The 21,980-nt window shown below is 40.8% G+C and overlaps 1 protein-coding gene across 1 annotated transcript in view; it reads left to right on the top strand.

Moving 5' to 3' along the window:
* RYR2 (ryanodine receptor 2) overlaps positions 1-21,980 on the top strand; it is a 753,483-nt gene that overhangs the window by 617,495 nt on the left and 114,008 nt on the right. Inside the window, exons 68-73 of the mRNA XM_042960054.1 lie at positions 3,079-3,399; positions 4,677-4,917; positions 5,521-5,608; positions 8,613-8,705; positions 19,224-19,394; positions 20,494-20,553. Coding sequence (XP_042815988.1) covers positions 3,079-3,399; positions 4,677-4,917; positions 5,521-5,608; positions 8,613-8,705; positions 19,224-19,394; positions 20,494-20,553 — 974 coding nt within the window. The remainder of the gene's footprint in view (positions 1-3,078; positions 3,400-4,676; positions 4,918-5,520; positions 5,609-8,612; positions 8,706-19,223; positions 19,395-20,493; positions 20,554-21,980) is intronic.

Below are 21,980 nucleotides of genomic sequence, written 5' to 3'. Positions count from 1 at the left end.
GTCGGTCTGATTTCTGATTCAGTTCTCTCTCCTAGGTACAGCGAGCAGAGGGTGTTATTCATTATATTTATGGATTTGTACCCTTCAGATTGGTTTTTGTTTTGTTTCGTTTGGGTTCACCAGATGTGTCTGTCTTCTTGGGACAGATTAATTCCAAGTGATTTTTTTCTCACAGTTTAGTCCAATTTTTATCATTTAAAAAACTTGTAAATCTGAAACACAATTAATCAGTGACTCAAATTTAAATCTGACCTTAGCATGTGTATTCTTAAGATTTTTATGTACGTCTGTATGCATACTAGGTATCTATAAGTAGTCATGCCCCGCATCGTCTTTCACTCGGGAAAATCTATTTTTCTGGGTTGGTAGGCTCATTTTTCCCACTGTCCCAGTGTTGCATCCACACGACTCCTGAAACAGAATGCTACGGGCACCAGTGACAGTCACAACAAAGTTTATTACAATGAGAGGCAAGGCCGACCTATCGGGACCAACACTCTTGATAAGAGTGCGGCCCCGAACAGCCGGGGTACAGAGTTTTTATAACTGATCACATCGTTTTATCATCACCTGGGAACAGAACAAAGAAACAGGTTCCAGATGAGTTAGAAACAGTTGCCTAATGAGGTGTTTACGTTAGACTTTCTGCCTCTAAGTTGCAACCAGTGGATCTCCTTGACCCTGCCTCTGATGCTCTTTTCTTTGAACTTTTGTTTCCTTAATTGGTGAAGCCTAATTTACAAGGGTATGAGGCATAGTTTACCAGAGCAAAGCAAGGCTGTTATCTCTTAACCTTCAGTGTCAACACAAAGCTGTTATTTTTCAAGCTAAGCATTAGCCCTACACTACAATTTAACCCTTACACCAGTTGAAAAGCTTTTAGGACCATTGCTGATGATTTCAAGGATTGGTCTGTGAGAACCTGTTAGAATTATTTAGTAGGCTTAAACATTATGTAGGTGTCCTCTCATATTACTCTTTTGTTTGATTTCTTCTAAGTCTGATATCGTATACTGCATTTCATTTGCTTTCCAGTAGCCTAAAGAGTTCTCAAAACTTAGGCAAGAACTATTTGTTGTCCACAAGTGCATCCCTCTCTGTTAATGAGATCATTTCTCTGTGTAACTCCTGTTTTGAGGGGATCTGCTGGTATACTTGTTTTATAACGCCTTTTATCAAGTAAGGAATCTTTTAAAACCTTGAATCGTCATTATTTAATTTGCCCATTTTATAATTCTGATTTCCTATAACAGAGGAAGCTAAGGCAAAATATGTTGAATGTGAGTTAGCAATATTTCTCTGCATAATTGCCACAATATATTTGTAAATAGTAAAACATGGTTGAATTTGAGCTACTAGGCTTCTGTGTAAACCTGTCTTACTAAGTTGTCTTAGTTAGGATTTTTGACTGATTAATCCTTTTGCTGTGAATCCAGAATGAAGCAGATTTGTTATTTATTGCAGAAAAGGAAACACACAGAGCAGATAATTTACCTGCTTTTGTTTCTGTAACACATCATTTGCATAACAAAGTAAAGGAATTGGATTGAAAGATCCCCTTTCATTCAGGTTTTAGCCATCGCACAAGTAATTGTTTGCAACATACATTGAGGGAAATGGGGGAGATTTGACATAAGAAAGTATTAGACTTGGATTCTTTCTTTCAGGGGGGTTTTAGTTGCAGTACGGGAGAGACCCGTAGATACATGTGATAGAATTCCGAATAAAGAACACTGAGGGCACAAAAATGCAGTGTTCATTGAGGATACCAGAACGGCTTAACTGAGTTGGTTCAAGAGGAATCTTGAAGGGCCCCTGGATGGCTCAGTCAGTTAAGTGTCTGACTTTGGCTCAGGTTATGATCTCATGGTTGGTGAGTTCAAGCCCTGCATCAGGCTCCCTGCTAACAGCTCTGAGTCGAGCCTGCTTTGGATTTTGTGTCTCCCTCTCTCTCTGCCCTTCCCCCACTCGTGGTCAGTCTCTCTCTCTCTCTCTCTCTTTCTCTCTCTCTCTCTCTCTCACTCTCTCAAAAATAAACACTTTAAAAAATTTTTTTTAAAAAGTTCATCAAGGTTGGGGCGCGTGGGTGGCTCAGAAGGTTAGGCGTCCAACTTCAGCCCAGGTCACGATCTCGCGGTCCGTGAGTTCGAGCCCCACGTCGGGCTCTGTGCTGACCCCTCAGAGCCTGGAGCTCTGGATTCTGTGTCTCCCTCTCTCTGACCCTCCCCCGCTCACGCTCTGTCTCTCTCTCAAAAATAAATAAACGTTTAAAAAAAAAATTTAAAAAAAAAAGTTCATCAAGGAGAAAATAGCCAGTAAAAGGAGCCTGACAAAGTTCAGGAGGGAGTCCGGAAAGACTGAATACATTGAGATTAAGGAAAAGGGAATCTGGTCAGTGATGGGAAATGCCACTGTAACAGTTAGCCACGTAAGGGTTTGTGAAAAAGGGCGATCAGTTAAGTGGTGGGAAGCACTTTATGGAAAGTTAACCTTATAGAAAGCAATTTATGGAAAGTTAAACAATCCAGGGGAGATTCGAAGCATCGCAGCAGGCTGCTGGGGAGGAGGTGGTACAGAGTATAACTATATGTTGTATGTTATATATATAATGCATATATATTATGCTGTGTACAGAGCATATATAAGTGGCTCAACATAGGGCCTAAGCATGGCCTCTGTAGTGGGGCATTGAGAACACAGGCCGAGCCTGAACAGGGACCTCAGAGCTCCTTGCTCTGAAAATAGGTGATGGTCGCAGAAGGATGGACCACACAGAAGGCCTGTAGGCAGAGACCTTTGATGTTCTGGTTTGCTCTGAAGTACAAGAAATGGTCATTTTCTGATCTTAAAGGAGTGAGGCGTGGTGGTGAGATAGGAACTTGGGGAAAGGAGAGAACTTTGGATATAGCTGCCACCAGTAAAGAGAGGGAGCCGGTGGAAGGCCCGCCGGGTCTTGCCCAGCTCTGAAGCCCAGAGCGAGATGGCTGCTTGTGGCTGCCATACACGGTGGAAGTGTGGCCGTCATGGTAAGTCCGTCCTTTCACTGAACGCGGTTCACTCTTACGTGTGTTTCTCTAGCTCTGAATTTGCCAACTAACGTGGAAGATGTGTGCCCAAATATACCGTCTTTGGAGAAACTCATGGAAGAAATTGTGGAATTAGCGGAGTCCGGCATTCGCTACACGCAGATGCCACACGTCATGGAAGTCATACTGCCCATGCTTTGCAGCTACATGTCTCGTTGGTGGGAGCACGGACCTGAAAATAATCCAGAAAGGGCTGAAATGTGCTGTACCGCCCTGAACTCCGAGCACATGAACACGCTCTTGGGGAATATATTGAAAATCATATATAATAACCTGGGAATTGATGAGGGAGCCTGGATGAAGAGGTTAGCAGGTAAGAATTGGAGAGGAATGCACCACGTGAATTTGTTTCATTTGCAAAAGTCTTTGAAATAACAGAAGACTAGGGACACCTGACCGGCTTGGTCAGTAAAGCATTCGGCCCTTGATCCTCGCAGGTCATGAGTTTGAGCCCCACGTTAGGTGTAGAGATTTCCTAAGTAAAAGAACTTTTTAAAATGGAAAGAAATACAGAACTACTAGAATTTTCCTATCTTGGGCCTCATTAATATTTTCTTCTGTGCTCAAAAAATCTTTAAAAATATTGTTTCTGTCACGCTGTTCTTTAAATAATAAAAAAAAATGTCGATTTGATCAGACATCAGGTGACTTGTCATATTGATACAACTTTTATTCTTTTTTTATTTTTTTTTTCAATATATGAAATTTATTGTCACATTGGTTTCCATACAACACCCAGTGCTCATCCCAAAAGGTGCCCTCCTCAATACCCATCACCCACCCTCCCCTCCCTCCTACCCCCCCATCAACCCTCAGTTTGTTCTCAGTTTTTAACAGTCTGATACAACTTTTAAATAAGTAAACATTTTCCTGATTGGACGGTCTCTGTAAGACTGATCAGGAAGTGCAGCAGGAAAAACTGATGGTTCTGTAGACAGAGACGAAAAAAAAAACTGGATTTTGAAACAACCCCCTTTTAGCGATTCATCTTAACAGGAGTGGGGAGAGGATAACCAAAACACAGAGTCAAGAATCTACGTTTGTCTGTCTTTGCACCTCCCACCTCGGACAATGTGGACCAGCTTCAAGGATGGACAAGATGGGTGTTTAAAAAATTCAGAAATAAATAAATGACCTGTGCAGCCTGAGTCTCCCACTGGGACAAGGCTGGGAAAGCCAACGCGGGATGGCTGTATGTAGGCTCGTGATTATTCAGTGGTGCCTACTCCTTGTAAAGAAAGAGCCAGAAGAATGTTTTCCATTTGGGGATTTTTTCTTCTTTTTGTGAAAATAATTGATTTCCAAAGTGAATGAACATTTTTTCCCCCATTCCAAATTAGCTGCCAATTAAAAAAAAAAAGAAAAGAAAGCACATCAAATTCAATTCAGTAATCATTTTTGAACAGCAACTGTGTAATTAGGTTTGGGACTAGAAAAACGCCTGAGGCATGGGCTGAATCCTGAAAGAAGCCTTGTGCTGGGGGAGGGGAGGCGGGCGGGGCAAAATCATGCTACAGTTGTAATTATAATCTGTCTTCTTTTTAATGCCTGTTGATGCAGAACAGAATATTAATGTCTGTCTTCAAACAGTATTTTCACAGCCCATTATAAATAAAGTGAAACCTCAGCTCCTGAAAACTCATTTCTTGCCATTAATGGAGAAACTCAAGAAAAAAGCAGCGATGGTGGTGTCGGAGGAGGACCATCTGAAAGCTGAGGCCAGGGGGGATATGTCCGAGGCAGAGCTTCTCATTCTTGATGAGTTCACCACTCTGGCCAGAGACCTCTATGCCTTCTACCCGCTCTTGATTAGATTTGTGGACTATAACAGGTACACTGTTCCCAAGGGATTCATTTCTCCGATTCAGTCATGACCTTGCTGGGTTCATGTGTCCTGATGAATGGCTTCATTCGCTTGGGGATGAGCTGGTGCGTGATTGTGACCTAACCAGATGTGTATAGACAAGGTGATTTTCCCCAAGCATCTCGAATTGACCAAGGGAGATCTCATTAGTAGTCTGCCTTCTGCAAGTAAAAGTTAGCAGTTTGATAGTTACAGTGTTTAAATTGCTTTAAGTGTAAGACAGATGTACTCCAGTGGCCATCTAGGGCCTCTGTGGACAGCACACTTGCCCTTAGTTTGCTTGGTTTGAAATTTAACTTAACGGGTGATTTTTTTTTTTTTTTAAGTTTATTTATTGTGAGAGCGAGAGAGAGAAAACAGCATGAGTAGGGGAGGGAGAAAGAGAATCCCAGCTCAGAGACTAATGTTGGGGAGCACTGTGGCTCAAGTAATGAGATCATTAGTTGAGCCAAAATCAAGGGTCGGATACGTAACCAGCTAAGCCCCTCAGGCGCCCCTGAGTGGGTGTTTAAAAAAAAAAATCAAGTGGAAGGAGTAACTGAGACACCACTTTATTTATATGTGATCCAGGGCAAAGTGGCTAAAAGAACCTAACCCAGAAGCAGAGGACCTTTTCCGCATGGTGGCCGAAGTGTTTATCTACTGGTCAAAATCCCACGTAAGTAGAAAAATATTGCTTCCGGTTTGGTTTATTTTAAGGGCTTTCAAGTTTTCTTTTTTTTTTAATGTTTGTTTATTTTTGAGAGAGGGGTAGACAGAGTACAAGCTGGGGAGGGGCAGAGAGAGAGAGGGAGATACAGAATCCGAAGCAGGCTCCAGGCTCTGAGCTGTCCGCACAGAGCCTGACGCGGGGCTCGAACTCACAGACCGTGAGATCATGACCTGAGGTGAAGTCGGACGCTCAACTGACTGAGCCACCCAGGCGCCCCAGGGCTTTCAAGTTTTCAACTAATTTTCCAGTCCCTTTAGTAAATACCTGTGACAGTGTTTCTCAAGCTAGCCTCCTAGGTATCCCTTAACTGGTGTGGAGACAGGACACGTTCCCCGTGGTAGTTTGAAGCACTATAAACCTTCATTTGGAGTTTGGTAATTTGTATTAAAAAAAAAAAAAATCACTGAGGGGTTTTTAGTTGCACTCCATAAATGCTTTTTTCTGTTTGCCTCTAAATCTGAGGGTAACGGGGACACAGGGATGTGGCATTTTCTCCTCTAGGCTTCCCTCCTGTAGGTGTTTTGCTGAGCCCCCAGGAGCACGCCTGATGCCTAGTTTGAGAAATGGGTTGGCCTTGGGTTTTTCAATCTCAAGATACATTTGTTTACTTGTTAAAGATACTACTTCTTTACATTTGTTGCACACACTCTTGTTTCTACAGGAGTTTAGTTTCATGTACACGTTAGAATACAATACAGTCCCTGCTCGGAATCCTGTTGAAAAGAAATTATAAAGTACATCTTTAGTGAATATTTTCACTGTTTTGTATGCTGCAAGTGGAGCTATATGTTTTTAAGTCTGAAAAAGGTTTTAATAATAAGAACTCGAGACCATTCTGTAATTATTTTGAATAACTCGCAGAAAATGGGTTAAGTGAACATTTATTATTGTCCCAGATTATTTCAAAATCTTAGAATTTTTGTCTCAGTTATGATTCTGTGGCACTTTGTAAATGTGAGGCTCCAAGAAAGAAAATCCTCAACCTCAGTTCCATTATTTGAGAAAACTTCCTTGTGTATTTCGTCAGATTGTTATCCAAATCCTGTTACTTTGGAAATGTCATATTTTTAAAAAAATAAAAATTTCCCACTTCATGTCTAGAATAATGCATAATATTTGTTGCCTGCCTCTGAGGAGTCTGTCAAACTTGATATCAAAATGTATGTGAAAACATACATCAAAAAGTGTAAGCACACTGAAATAATATATGAAATAATGGCCTTTTTAATATATGCATTTGTATTTCACATTGACTTTCATTTTCTGTGGTGCCTAAAATTCATTTAGGTCTTTATGTTCCCCTAGATAAAAAGCAAATGATTTCTCATCCTATGTAACTCATGTTGAGGGGTGCATTAGGTGGTTCAGGGTGCTTTTCAAGGAATATTTGAAATCCAAGGAATATTTGAAATTAAGAAAACTAAAACCTGCATATTTTCCCTTGAAGAACTGAGACTCTTCAACTTCATTAATCACCAAAATACCAAAAAAAGGCTTCTTTAAATTTATATGCAAGACATAATTTTGGAACAAGTATTTGGAGGAGTATTTATCATCATCAGATTTTTAGATGAATGTCTAATGATAATTTCAAGAATAAGAAAAAAATCTGAATATGTACTTTTGAATCTCATGGGATTTTTTTTTATTAAAAATTTTTTTTAAATATTTATTTATTTTTGAGAGAGAGAGAGAGAGACAGAGAGACAGAGAGACAGAGAGACAGAGCATGAGCGGGGTTGGGGCAGAGAGAAAGGGAGACACAGAATCCGAAGCAGCTCCAGGCTTCAAACTGTCAGCACAGAGCCCGATGCCGGGCTTGAGCTCACGAATCATGAGATCATGACCTGGGCTGAAGTCGGACGCTTAACTGGCTGAGCCACCCAGGCACCCTTTGAATCTCATGGGTATATTTAAAACACAAATCTGTTAGTGTGTGTCATATATATTCTTACCCAAATATTTAAAGATGAAACTCATGAGCAACCGTATTGTTATGAACAGTAAGATTAGAAGGTTAACGTGAGCTGAAGGAAAGTCGAAGCTTGGTCTTTTCACTGTCCTTCACACAAAATATTTTATTACTCATCAATTGTTAACATTTTGGATGCTTACTAGGAAATTTTTTTATTTGCGTTTTGCTCATCCAAAAGAGGAAGAAGCTGGGGCATCTGGGTGGCTCAGTGGGTTAAGCGTCTGACTTCAGCTCAGGTCATGATCTCACAGTTCGTGGGTTCGAGCCCAGTGTCAGGCTCTGCTGATAGCTCAGAGCCTGGAGCCTGCTTCAGATTCTGTGTCTCCCTGTTTCTCTGTCCCACCCCCGCTTGTGGTCTGTCTCTTTCTCTCTCTCTCAAAAATAAATAAACATTAAAAAAAAAAAAAAGAGGAAGAAGGCATGTGCTTAGATTGTTAATTTCTGTTTTAAACCTCTGATTATTTCTACTTTCATTTTGTGTTTGCTTTCTTCACTACCACTCCTCAAACAGTTGACTTTGACTGTGTTCTCACACTCCTGAATTGAACATGAATAAAATAACGTCAATAGTATTTGATAAAGTAGATAAAATATCTGGCAGAATGGAAAGCTACATCATAGTTGTGCACGCCCCGTGTTTCTTCCAAGAAGCAGTCTGTGCCTTTCGCCAGCTACATTGGGATTTGAGTACTGATTCTATCCCTTGGTAGGTGTGTGACTTCGGTGCTTAAAATATTCTGGATCTTAGTGTTCCCGCCTTTGAAACATTACATATTTGTATCTAGTTCCCAGAATTGTTGCCCCATGCCAAGCACTCTCATTATATACGTAACAAATATTTGCTCCCTTTCTTATTAAATCTGTATCGAATTACTACTTCTCTTTGTAAAGACTTCTGGGTCCTGTGTAACCTCTTGATTACATGGGCTTCTTATCTGTGTGGTTTTAACTGAAATTTTCTTTGCACCTTCTCAGAATTTCAAAAGAGAAGAGCAGAACTTCGTGGTACAGAATGAAATCAACAATATGTCTTTCCTTATTACGGACACCAAGTCAAAGATGTCAAAGGTATTAGTATAATACGTTGTACTGTTCTAGAAAATGTCTGAATGGAACCTTCATTTGCTGATTTTCTTTTAGATCTTTTGAGGATGTATAACTGAGATTTTATAGATTTTGTAATATAATTTACCGATTAAACACATATGCATACACCCAGTTTTAAGGAAACCTAGGATGTGAGTAGGTATGGTAAGACAGACCCAGAAATGACTTTCATGAAGGAAGAGGTTTTTACTCACAGTTTCCTAGAAACAGAAGGCGTGTCATATGGGGGGGACATGTGGCAAAGCACTGTTGGTCTTGTGGCAGAGGGAACAAGGGGAAAAGGTGGGCAGGAACCTGTGTTACGGTTTTTGTGGGACTGGACGGGTAAAGCAGAGTTGGCTAGTTTGCATAATTGCAGTGGTCTCTGGGGTGTAAGGAGTGTCCCTAGTTGGGGTACGTAGCCCTGGGGCGATTAGGGCAAGTGGATGGAGGCCCAGGTAGAGGAAGCGTTTGGGGAATATAGGACTCTGGGTTGGTCGGTCGATCTATGAAAGACATGCTTGCAGGAAAGTAGTTTATTATCTGTAGGAAATGACTATCTTTGGGAGGAGTGATCAAGGATCAAGACCCCAAGACATCAAAGTCTCAGAATAAAAAGGCATGCTTAACATACTCACCCACCCACCTGCAAACACACACACACACACACACACACACACACACTTGGACATCAGAATAATTAGCCGCATTGTTTAAGAACCACATGGATGGATTCCAGGTTCTCACATAGGAGATGTGGGGGGATGCCTCTAAATTTTTGTCTTCTGTGTCACTCATGTTAGGGAGGGGAGGACCTCTCCAAACACTTAAAGATCCATGCCTTTGTTATTTGAATTACCACTAAATAAGGAAATGAACAGCTTACAGACACGCAAAGTATGTAACACCGAAAGTATGCTGCCAGATGGCCAGAGATGCAGCATAGTGTGAGTCTGGCCAAGGAAATCAGTCTCTAACTCTGTAAGTTATGGGGGTGGCGTTTCCTTGGCAGGGACACCTGTTCCCCTGAACCCTAGGAGTGACTCGTGCCTGTCACCTGCTTTGTTGGTGACCACTGGGACAATTGAATAGCATCCCTCAATGCTCCTAGTCTTTTTTAGGGTTTTAAATGCATGCATTTGACACGATTACAGAGGAACTAAAAGCTAAGGGTAACTGAAGCTTTGCATGCCTGCAGTGTCTGTCCCCAACTACAGTAGGCTATTTGCGTGACCGTGCTCTTGCCACACACATAAAAGATGAGAACTTTTCTCCCCTCTGGGCTGTCAGCAAGCCTGGAGAGTGAGCTGATGCTCTGTCAGGACATGCTGCGCTAAAAGCACACGTCTCACGGATGTTTTGAGCCGAAAACCGTTAGTGAATTTCTCTGCTTTGACAGCATGTTGTCGATATAGGACGCCGTTAACAAAGGCATAGAGAGAGGGCCCAAGGAGTCAGTGTTAAGTTTGGGAGGATGACGGTGATTGTGGTGTATCATGAAACTTGAGATAAGCGAAAAGTCGTAAGATCAGAGGTCTGCACACCCTTACAAAGACATCTTCTTCCCTCCTTTTCCTCATTGTAGTCCATTGATTCTCAAAGCATACGCTCAGTGTGCTGCACATCCTATAAGCCACACTAGGGCATCTGTACACACTGACGAAGAGTAACATTTACTCCCATTTGCAGGGAATAAAATGCAAAAATGGATAGAAGCATCTTAATGCCCGCACCCCCCCCCCCAAATTTTCTCAAGCCTTTCAGTCTTTTTACCATATGACTGCTAACGCTCTGAAACAAGATATATAACAAATAACAGCAATATTGATGAAGTACTTAGAAATGAGTGATCATGCTTTCCCTTGTTGTTCTTACGTCTCGTCGTTTTTGTCTACATGTGTGCTTGAGATTTTGTATTGCATACATACCATAAACATTTTTCCTAGAAGTAATGTTTCTAGTTTATTTTTTTAATGTGTATTTATTTATTTTGAGAGAGAGAGTGCATGCATGTGTGTGCATGAGCAGGGTTGGGGCAGAGAGAGGAGAGATAAAATCCCAAGCAGGCTCCATGCTGTCAGCTCAGAGCCCTGTGCGGATCTTGATCTCACAAACCATGAGATCATGACCTGAACTGAGATCAAGAGTCAGACGCGTAACCGACTAAGCCACCCAGGCTGGTTTAAGACACGATTGTTTCACCAAAAGAATCATGATGTCTTTGTGTTTCAGCATTTGCACAGATTTGAGAGTCACTGTGTTGGCCAAAGTAGCATCATAATTCTACTTCCATCATATCATTGAGGTGCTCTGCTAACCCCATATGGCAGGAAGGGCCCAAAAGCAGGATGTAGCAAAGGAATGAGTAACATCTTTCCCAAAAGCTGCACTGTTCAGGTCTAGTGCCAGGAATGGGTAACAGGAAGGTAGCCATAGGTCTTACGTCTGAAGCTGAAATGGGCAGAGAGATGTTCCCCCATGCAGAGCTGGGAACAGAATGATCCAGAAGGCTTCAGGGATTCCTCTGACAAAGCCTCAAACTGTCTGCCTGAGACGTCACAGTGGCCCATAGATCCACTCCCCTGGAGTGCAGAAGAAGGAGAAAGAAACTCTTTTGAATGGAGATTCAGACCCAAACACAAACCAAACAACATATTGTTATGTATCAGTCTTCAAGCAGACATCCAAACAGGAACGAATGCTATTTGTATGGAGTACCATTGCTTTCTTTTTTTTTTAAGTTTATTTATTTTGAGAGGAGAGAGAGAGAGAGTAGGACAGAGAGAGAGAGAGAGAGAGAGAGAGAGAAAGGGAACCCCAAGCAGGCTCTACAGCACCAGCATAGAGCCTGATGCAAGGCTCAAACCCATGAACTATGAGATCATGACCACAGCCCAAATCAAGAGTCAGATGCTCAACCAACTGAACCACCAACACCCCCCTGCAGTACCATTTCTAAAATTAGAAGATAATATAGAAAGCGGGTAATTATAGATAAAATATGGAAATATGATTGAAGCCAGCAGACCAATTTGGAATATGGTAATCTGGGATTGAGGACCTCATTTTGAATTAAAATGTGTGTAGCCCGTCAGGCAGAGAGAGGCCAGTGCATATGAAATTGGCCGTAATGCTCTAAGGAGGGGGTGACCACCTGTGTGGGACACGGAAGCCCTGCTGTGCCTTTGTCTGAAGCTTGGGAAGTGGTGTTGTCTACAGCAAGTGCATATTAGTGTACTTCACCCAGTTGTTAACGTGTAGGGTGGTGAATGCTCCCCTCCGGTGAAGCCGGTCTCCTCCTGCCCCCTTCTCTTACTCTTAGCCCTCGGTGACAGCCTGGCCCTGAGCACTCTGGGCGGCAGCCCCTGTGACTTCTTTAAGACCCAACATTCTGCAGGGGCGGGGAACATATTTTATTCACATGGTAACTTGAAAGCTCAATGCAGCGCTTGGTGCATGGTGGCTACTTAATTAATATGGATAAATCTAAGATTTGACTTTAAAGAGTTTGAAATTTGGTCCTTAACCTGGGCATGTGTAGGTGTCTTATTTTACTGTTGATTTTCCAGACTCACTGTTGCATTGGTACCAATGTTGCATCATTGTATTGCCAGCATTGCTGAAGTTTTTAATGGCATGACTTTTTTAAAAACATACGCAGGGGCGCCTGGGTGGCTCGGTCGGTTAAGCGTCTGACTTTGGCTCAGGTCATAATCTCGCGGTTGGTGAGTTCGAGCCCCATGTTGCGCTCTGTGCTGGCAGTGGAGCCAGGGTGGGAGTCTCTCTCTCTCTCTCTCTCTCTCTCTTTCTGCCCCCTCCCCCACTTGTGCTCCCTCTGTCTCTCAAAATAAATAAATAACCTTAAAAAACAAAAACACCAAAAAAACCCATATACAGAAAGCATCCATGGGTCTGGGTGTCTCAGTTGAGCAGCTGACTTCAGCTCAAGTCATGATCTCACAGTTCCTGAGTTCAAGCCCTGCATCGGGCTCTGTGCTGACAGCTCAGAGCCTGGAGCCTGCTTTGGATTCTGTGTCTCCCTCTCTCTCTGCCCCTCTCCCGCTCACCCTCTGTCTCTCTCTCTCAAAAATAAATAAAGATTATAATTTTTTTTTTAAAGAAAGCATCTATTACAAACTCTTGTTAGTTTGTTGACGTGAGAAAAAAAAATAGGGGGTTTTACCTATTGCGTTATAGAATTCTGTCCTGTTTTTTCTTAAGATTTCAGTTCCTGTTGAAATGTAGCACCTGGCCTTATTTATTTAAAGCTAGGCTCACTATCTTTTCCAGCTTTATTAACATACAGTTGGCATATAACAGTGTGCAGTGTCAGGTGAACAAATCAACAACAGATTGACTTGATACACTTCCGTATTGCAACCTGATTATCACCGTAGCATTGGTTAACATCATGTCATATAATTACCATTTGTTCCTGTGGTGAGGACACTTAAGATCTACTCTCTTAGAAACTTTCAAGTAGACAACACAGGATCGATCATTAGCTACAATCACTCTGCTGTATATTAGATCCCCAGAACTTATATTTATCTTATAATGGGAGATGTGTCCACGTTGATTAGCATGTCCCTGTTGTCCCCACCTCCCGGCCCCTGGTAACCACCACTCTCCTCTCTGTTTTTATCAGTTTGGCTTTTTCAGATTCCACATATAGGTGGTATCATATGGTATTTGTCTTTCTCTAACTTATCTACTTAGCATAATGCCCTCAGGGTTCATCCGTGTTGTTGCAAATGGCAGGATTTCTTTCTTATGGCTGAATAACACTCCACTGTGTGCATATATCCATGCATGAATGCATAGGTTGTTTCCATATCTTGGCTCTTTTGACTGACGCTGCAATGAACAGGAGGGTGCAGACATGTTGAGACCCTGTTTTCATTTCCTTTTGCTAAATACCCAAGAGTGTAATTGCTGCGTCCTGTGGTTCTATTTTTAACTTTTGAGGAACGTCTATACTGTTTTCCACAGTGGCTGCACCAATTTACATTCCCATCAAGAGTGAGCACGGGTTTCTTTTTCTCCATATAATCGCCGGCATTTGTCATCTCTTGTGTTTTTGATGTGATGAGATTCACTTTTATAATTAATATATCTGAATTTTTTTTGAAAAAAACATTAGTAAATATCTATGATTTTTGTTTTGTTTGGGGAGGCTATTTCACTGTAGGACTATTAGAAAAGTCTTCCCTTTTTCGTGATCCTGTATTAAATTTTATTTTAGGTGAAATTGTGTGTGTGTGTGTGTGTATGCGTGTGTGTGCCTGAGAGAGAGAAAGAGACTGATTCGTGATGGGGATCAGCTGACCCTACTTTTCTGTTTAAATATGATGCCCATATCGACCATGCTGTTGAAAATTCACCTCTGATTCGAATGTTAGGAATTGGTTGCAAATGAAATATCATGCAGATTCAGTAGTGTTAGCAGTTCTGCTCAAATTATTGAGCAGCTCCTAGGGGCAAGATGGGGTGCTTGGTTCTAAATACTGGAAGGGCCCCTGGGTGGCTCCATTGGTTAAGCATCTGACTCTTGATTGTGGCTCAGGTCATGATCTCATGGTTCACTAGATCGCGCCCCGCATCAGGCTCTGCACTGACAGTCTGGAGTCTGCTTGGGATTCTCTCTCTCCCTTTCTCTCTGCCCCTCCTCTGCTTACATTCTCTCTCACTCTCTCAAAATAAATAAACTTAAAAAAAACTCTTTTGGGGCTCCTGGGTGGCTCAGTTAGTTAAGCCGCCAACTTCGGCTCAGGTCATGATCTCATGGTTCGAGCCCCGTGTTGGGCTCTGTGCTGACAGCCCAGAGTCTGGAGCCTGCTTCAGATTCTGTGTTTCTGTCTGTCTCTGCCCCTCCCCTGCTCATATTCTCTTTCTCTCTCAAAAATAAATTTAAAAAAACATTAAAAAAACTCTTTAAAATAAATAATGAGTTATGTGAGTGAATGAATGAAGAGTGAATGGATGAATGAATGAATGAATGAATAGAAAGGAGCAGACCAAGTTTGGCCCCTGCCCTGATGGAGCTCCATAGTCTGGTGAGAAAACAGCCAGCAACCAACCAACCAACCAACCAACCAAACAAACAAACCCAATTGATAGGGGTGCCTGGGTGGCTTAGTCAGTTGAGCATCCGACTTCGGCTCAGGTCATGATCTCGCGGTTGACAAATTTGAGCCCTGCATCGGACTCTGTACTGACAGCTCAGAGCCTGGAGCCTGCTTCAGATTCTGTGTCTCCCTCTCTTTCTCTGCCCCTCCCCTGCTCATGCTCTGTCTCTTTCTGTCTCAAAAATAAATAAACATCAAAAACCCGATTGATAGAGTCATACTATATCATTAAAAAAAAACCCAATTGATATAGTCGTACATAAGCATATTTGATTGTAGATTTCATTTCTTTATAGTGGAAGTGGACTATATCATCACTGGAAGTGTTCAAAGATGTATTAATTTCTCTTTTCAGTTTATAGATTTCCTGTGGTATACAATGCAAGATTATTATTTGAGCATAAGGAGGAGTTCATTTGTCTAGTGTTTCTCAAAATGGAGCAGTTTATAATTGCCCTTAGTGTTGATTTCAATTAGTCTTATTGTAGGGTCACTTGAATATTTATAAATTTCAAACCAGGTATAAGCCCCTTGTACTTATACAACCATAAAATCAAAAATCTTTACAAGTTAGGGTCAAGAAAACCATAACACCAACAAAATTTAGACATTAATGTATTGTATGATATTGTTTTGCTGAAGCTGAATTACCAGAATTGGATAGAAATATGTTTGCAATCATTTGTATCAATTTGTTTACTTTTTAGGATGTTGGTTCCTCATTTGGATAATTATTTTTATCACTGTGGTTACATTTCCTTCATTTTTAAATGAGCAAAGAGCTCATTTAAAACCATTGATCCAGGGGCGCCTGGGTGGCTCGGTTGGTTAAGCGGCCGACTTCAGCTCGGGTCACGATCTCACGGTCCGTGAGTTCGAGCCCCGCGTCGGGCTCTGGGCTGATGGCTCGGAGCCTGGAGCCTGCTTCCGGTTCTGTGTCTCCCTCTCTCTCTGCCCCTCCCCCGTTCATGCTCTGTCTCTCTCTGTCTCAAAAATAAATAAACGTTAAAAAAAAAATTAAAAAATAAAATAAAACAACTGATCCATTATTTTTATGAGTTAATTTAATGGCACAAATAATTATTCATAGGGTTTTTTTTTTCCACTAAATATACTGAAAATAATCTCTTATGAATTGGTACAGTTAAGAACAGGGTCCATGCAGTAAGTCCATTTCGTTGGAAACTGAATATAATTCTTATTGCTGTGGCTCAAATATTATAGGTTTGATATATCAACATATACTCTATGTATAATATATGTCATAGTAAATATGTCATATAATATAATTAACAATATATAAGGCACCATTACTTCATGATGACTCCATTATTTTACTACATAATGTGAAAAAATTCTTTCAACATCATGTTGTGATAGCAACATAGGGAAAGCATATTGTTTGTATGTTAAGTTCTCTTCTGTTTTTTTTCTCGGTAGACCGAAACTATTACAGTATGTCACTGTCATGAAGATATCTGCAGTGTTATTGCTACAAAGAAATTTAACAAGTACAAAGCAGTGGATATGGGACAATTATTTTCGTTTTGACATTAGCATATGCCCTGTTAATAGAAAGAATGACACTTACTACCCAGTGAAAATTAGATTCGGCATTGAAAGTGACCCTGACACATGAACATAAAATTCAACAAAATCCCAAAAGAACCCTGAGGTAGCATGGCACTACTCAGATGTGAACAGGCCGTCCAGAGATCTAATCCTGAATATTTATGTTATATGAGTTAGTATATTACATCTGTTTCCACTAGAGAGGGGTTAATGCCCTAGGGAGACGTGTTTGAAGACTGCATAAAAGGCTAATGTATTTTATAATAGTCTTATATACACTGTGTTCATGTGTGTGAGAGTGAGAGCATGTGTATATTTCAAACCAAGCATCTATCAAACAAAAATAAGCTATATATTCCTTTTTTTTGAACAATAAGATAGTTTATTCATCAGATTCTATGTATGAGTCTTCCTTACTTGTTAAATATGACCCTATACGTTATAATTCTCTTGAGCTTCAGTTTGAACAAACCCACTGCCTGAGAGGCATCGGCAGTTAAACTGAACAGACAGACAAGGTGGCTTGAGAGGAGTGACAGGAACATCTCTAGCTGGTTTGGATCTATAGGAGGAGGTTCTTCTGAAGGCCACGTGGGATTGCATGGATTTCAATTCATCCTGCAGTGACGGCCTTCTTGGGCACAGAGGGATTGTGCCCCCAGCTCTCCTGCCCTGCCCCCAGCCTTTGGCATGACCCATGAGTTCCAGGAAGGTCCTAGGGGATAGAGTTGGGGGATGGGCACCGACTGGCTTGGTAGCTGGAGTTTCTTGGGATTCTTTTTTATTTTTATTTATTTAAAAAAAATTTTTTTTTTAACATTTATTAATTGTTGAGACAGAGAGAGACAGAGCACAAACAAGGAAGGGGCAGAGAGAGAGGAAGACACAGAATCCGAAGCAGGCTCCAGGCTCTGAGCTGTCCGCACAGATCCCGTTGCAGGCTCAAATCCACGAACTATGAGATCATGACCTGAGCCAAAATCAGATGCTTAGCTTACTGAGCCACCCAGGCACCCCTAAAATCGTTTTTATTATTTATTTTTTGGTTAGATTTCTTTTTTTAATTTTAATTTATTTTTAAAATTTATATCCAAGTTAGCATATAGTGCAACAATGATTTCAGGAGTAGATTCCTTAATACCTCTTACCCATTTAGCCCATCCCCCGCTTCCACAAACACTCCAGTGACCCTCTGTTTGTTCTCCATATTTAAGAGTGTCTTATGTTTTGTCCCCCTCCCTGTTTTTATATTATTTTTGCTTCCCTTCCCTTGTGTACATTTGTTCTCTGTCTTAAAGTCCTCATATGAGTGAAGTCATATGATATTTGTCTTGCTCTAATTTCGCTTAGCATAATACCCTCTGGTTCCATCCATGTACTTGCAAATGGCAAGATTTCATTCTTTTTGATTGCTGGGTAATACTCCATTGAATATATATACCACATCTTCTTTATCCATTCATCCATCGATGGACATTTGGGCTCTTTCCATACTTTGCCTATTGTTGATAGTGCTGCTATAAACAAGGGGATGCATGTGTCCCTTTGAAACAGCATACTTGTATCCCTTGGATAAATGCCTAGTACAATTGCTGGGTCGTAGGGTAGTTCTATTTTTAGTTTTTTGAGTAACCTCCGTACTGCTTCCCAGAGCGGCTGCACCAGTTTGCATTCCCACCAACAGTGCAAAAGAGATCCTCTTTCTCCACATCCTCACCAACATCTGTTGTTACCTGAGTTGTTAGTGTTAGCCCTTGTGACAGGTATAAGGTGGTATCTCCTTGTGGTTTTGATTTGTATTTGCCTGATGATGAGTGATGTTGAGCATTTTTTCATGTGTCTGTTAGCCATCTGGATGTCTTCTTTGGAGAAGTGTCTATTCCTGTCTTTTGCCCATTTCTTCACTGGATTATTTGTTTTTTGGGTGCTGAGTTTGATAAGTTCTTGATAGATTTTGGATACTAACTCTTTATCTGATTGTTGTTTGCAAATATCTTCTCCTATTCCATCAGTTGCCTTTTAGTTTTGCTGATTGTTTCTTTCGCTGTACAGAACTTTTTATTTTGATGAGGTCCCAATAGTTCATTTTTGCCTTAATTTCCCTTGCCTCTGGAGACGTGTCAAGTAAGAAGTTGCTGCAGCCAAGGTCAAAGAGGTTTATGCCTGCTTTCTCCTTGAGGATTTTGATGGCTTCCTGTCTTACGTTTAGGTCTTTCATTAAACCATACATTCTTAAATTTTTCCTCTTAAGCATTGAAAACTATTAAACATATAATATCAGAAATTACTATGGACTTTACATATATCCATCTGCTTCTCTAAAATCGCAATTTGCGTTTTTCTTCTAAAAGCATGTAGAAAGCACACCAGTGAATTGTAATGACCTGGGAATAGGAGAGTAGGACTTAAAATTAGCAAGAGATGCTAAGAAGGAGAGAGGAAAAGTATTCTCGAAAATAGGGACCAAAGAAAGAAGGAAGTTCGAACCACTATCAAGTTAGAAGAGACTCCAATTTTTTTTTAATTTTGTTTAACGTTTATTTATTTTTGAGAGAGACAGAGACAGAGCATGAGCAGGGGAGGGGCAGAGAGAGAGGAAGACACAGAATCCAAAGCAGGCTCCAGGCTCCCAGCTGTCAGCGCAGAGCCTGATGCGGGGCTCGAACCCACAAACTGTGAGATCATGACCTGAGTAGAGGTCAGACCCTTAACCGACTGAGCCATACAGGCGCCCCAAGGCTCCTAGTTCTGAGTGTGGGAAAAGCAGTCACCGACTCCAAAACTTGTCTTTGTTCCCCAGGCCGCTGTCTCTGATCAGGAAAGGAAGAAGATGAAGCGCAAAGGAGATCGGTACTCCACGCAGACCTCTCTCATTGTGGCAGCTCTGAAGCGGTTGCTGCCCATTGGGTTGAACATCTGTGCCCCTGGGGACCAGGAGCTCATCGCTCTGGCCAAAAACCGATTTAGTATGGTAACTTTCCTGTTCATACCGGTGGTAATGATCACTTGACCTCCAGACTCAAATGTTTAGACTCCCTTTTTCTCACTGGTCTGTGTCAGGATTTCATTTCCGTTAGATGTTTGAGTAAGCAGTTTTTCTGTGTATGCAAAGACTGCCCATTTTTTTGGGGGGGGGGGCGCTATTTTTCATTTCTAAATTATGTTGATCACCTCCAGGGAATATTCTGAAACCCAGTAGAAAAGATGCAAACAAGTTGCTGGCAGCGGGAAAAAAAATGGATTTCATATGAACTCCTATATAAAATTTGTTATGAAAAATGTATTCAAATTTAGGAGGGATAATTTTTCAGTGTGAGAAGCATCATGGACTGTGCTGATCGTGGTTAGATAAGGTGTTGACTTTCTAAGTCAACCAAGTTGACTCTTCGACTTGGCAAGCATCAACATTTCAGTTCTCAAGATTTCTTTATGACCTCTGTTTTTTCTCTTGGTGGCTACCTAGATGCACTTTTTCAAGAATATACAGCGGGATCATTATTTTATATTTATGTAAATGGGAGGACATTTTCTTTTACCCCCATACCCACGCAGAAGCACCTCTCTGAATATCCAGAATTGGATACCCTGAGATAAGCAAATCGAGGGGACATTGTGTCACCATGGGCTGCACAGATGCAGTTCTGGTGGTGGTCATTCTAGTATTTGATTCTCAGGGTATTTCCTTGTTGTTACTGGATCAGAGGGGGGTAGTATTAAATGCCAAAATTACTTTCTGGAGAGTTCAGAGAATGATGGAGATATACCCCTGTTTGATCACAAGGGAACACACCTCTGCCCCCACTTTTTGTGAACCAGAAATTCCATTCCAGTGAGTCTTAAGACACTTCCCGTAGAGTCGATGTAAGTTGGTACCTTGTTTCCGGTTCACAGCAGTATCAAGAAATAGTCTGAAAAAGAATCCCCCGCATTTGTGGTGTGTTTGAAACCCTGTACGTAGGTTTGGGCAGACATACACTATTTCAAAAGAGGCTGGAGTTACTTCTGTTGACTTGTGACAGTTGATGCATTCATGGTAAGACTTCTTTTAGGTAACATTTATTTCTTGACAGAAAGACACTGAGGATGAAGTACGAGATATAATCCGCAGTAATATTCATTTACAAGGCAAGGTAAGCCAAATTTAAGTACATGGTATTTATGAATTTAGTGAATCTCTCTTTAGAATAGTATTGCAAGTAATGTCACTTTAGCAATTCAAATAGTGAAAACATATTATTTTAATCAGTCTTTATTCTACTTGCAAAACTCTTGGTATTAAAGACTCTCAAGATAAGTAATGTGTTTTATTTACTTTAAAAAGTCAACGTAGATCACCAAAGATTTTTAGACTTTGAAAAAAAATATGTCACCATTTGAAATAAAGGTTGGAAATTTCCTTCATTAGCTGAGTTTGAGGACTTTTGGGACATGGAGATAGGTGGCCATAAGAATTTGAACTTTTTCATTCCAGAAATTAAATATAGGTCATTAGAAGTCATTAGTACATAGGAGATATTAAGACTTGCTGTAATAGAAATAGATGAATAAATGAATTTACCTAGGGAGGTAAAGGAAAACATAAATGTGGGTAAAAAAAAAATTGCTAGAAGTAAGTACTTTTTGTACTACTTTGTAGTACAATTATTTGGAAATTTTTCATACTAGGGGATAAATTGTTCATTTGTTTACAGAACCCGTTATGCAATGTAAGAAGTCTAGCAATTTGTTATCTTGATTCAGCCTATTTGCTTGTATTCTGGTGTCCCTTCTGGGAAATTTTTTCAATTATCACAGTGTCCAAATGTTAACAAATAGTGACCACAGCATAACGTTTGCTTTTCTGGGTATTAAAATGTTTCTTTCCAAGATCAAAACCATATTCTTCTTTTAACACTTACGAGCACAATATGATAAAGGTGAGACATACCTTTCCAATATTCACAAGGCACAGACACTGATTTAGAGCACATTTCGTGTGCACTTTGATGTGTAGGTACTCATATTATTTAGTAATAACTTGGCCAGAATGGGAGATGAATGCCTTTTAGAGTTCGATCTCTTCTCAGATTGCAAAACGATTATGAGGATTTTAAAATGTATTAGTAAAGCCTCTGCCTGAACCTCAGGTGAAGGGTTTATGCTTCATATATGGGTGTTTGAGGAGATCCTGTAGTCCATGCAAAGGTCTCGGGATCCCCGGGACTCAAGACCACACTTTGAGAAACATGGTCCAGGACAACCATTACTGAGTAGAGACAGGAGATGTTCAGTACCTCTGAACGAAGGTTCTATGCTCTTCTAAGGAAATAAATAAAAAACGATGTCTTGAAGAAGCAGAAGGAAATCCGATTATATTCTAGAAGTTTTTTATAGTAGTACTGAGGGCAATTTATGTTGTGTCTTGGGGAGTCAGAAAGAGAGAGGAGAGCAGAGAAGGAAACACATTTATGATCAGCATTTCACTTCCAACTGAATGAGACCTGAAAATAAAGCAGTAATGAATGCATATTCTTTTTGATATTTCAGTCTATACTTGTTTTGTGAAGAGTCAGGCACA

Source organism: Panthera tigris, chromosome D2 (assembly GCF_018350195.1).
Source record: "Panthera tigris isolate Pti1 chromosome D2, P.tigris_Pti1_mat1.1, whole genome shotgun sequence".
In the NCBI taxonomy this organism is placed as follows: Eukaryota; Metazoa; Chordata; class Mammalia; order Carnivora; family Felidae; genus Panthera; species Panthera tigris.
This window is presented reverse-complemented; position numbering and strand designations above follow the sequence as displayed.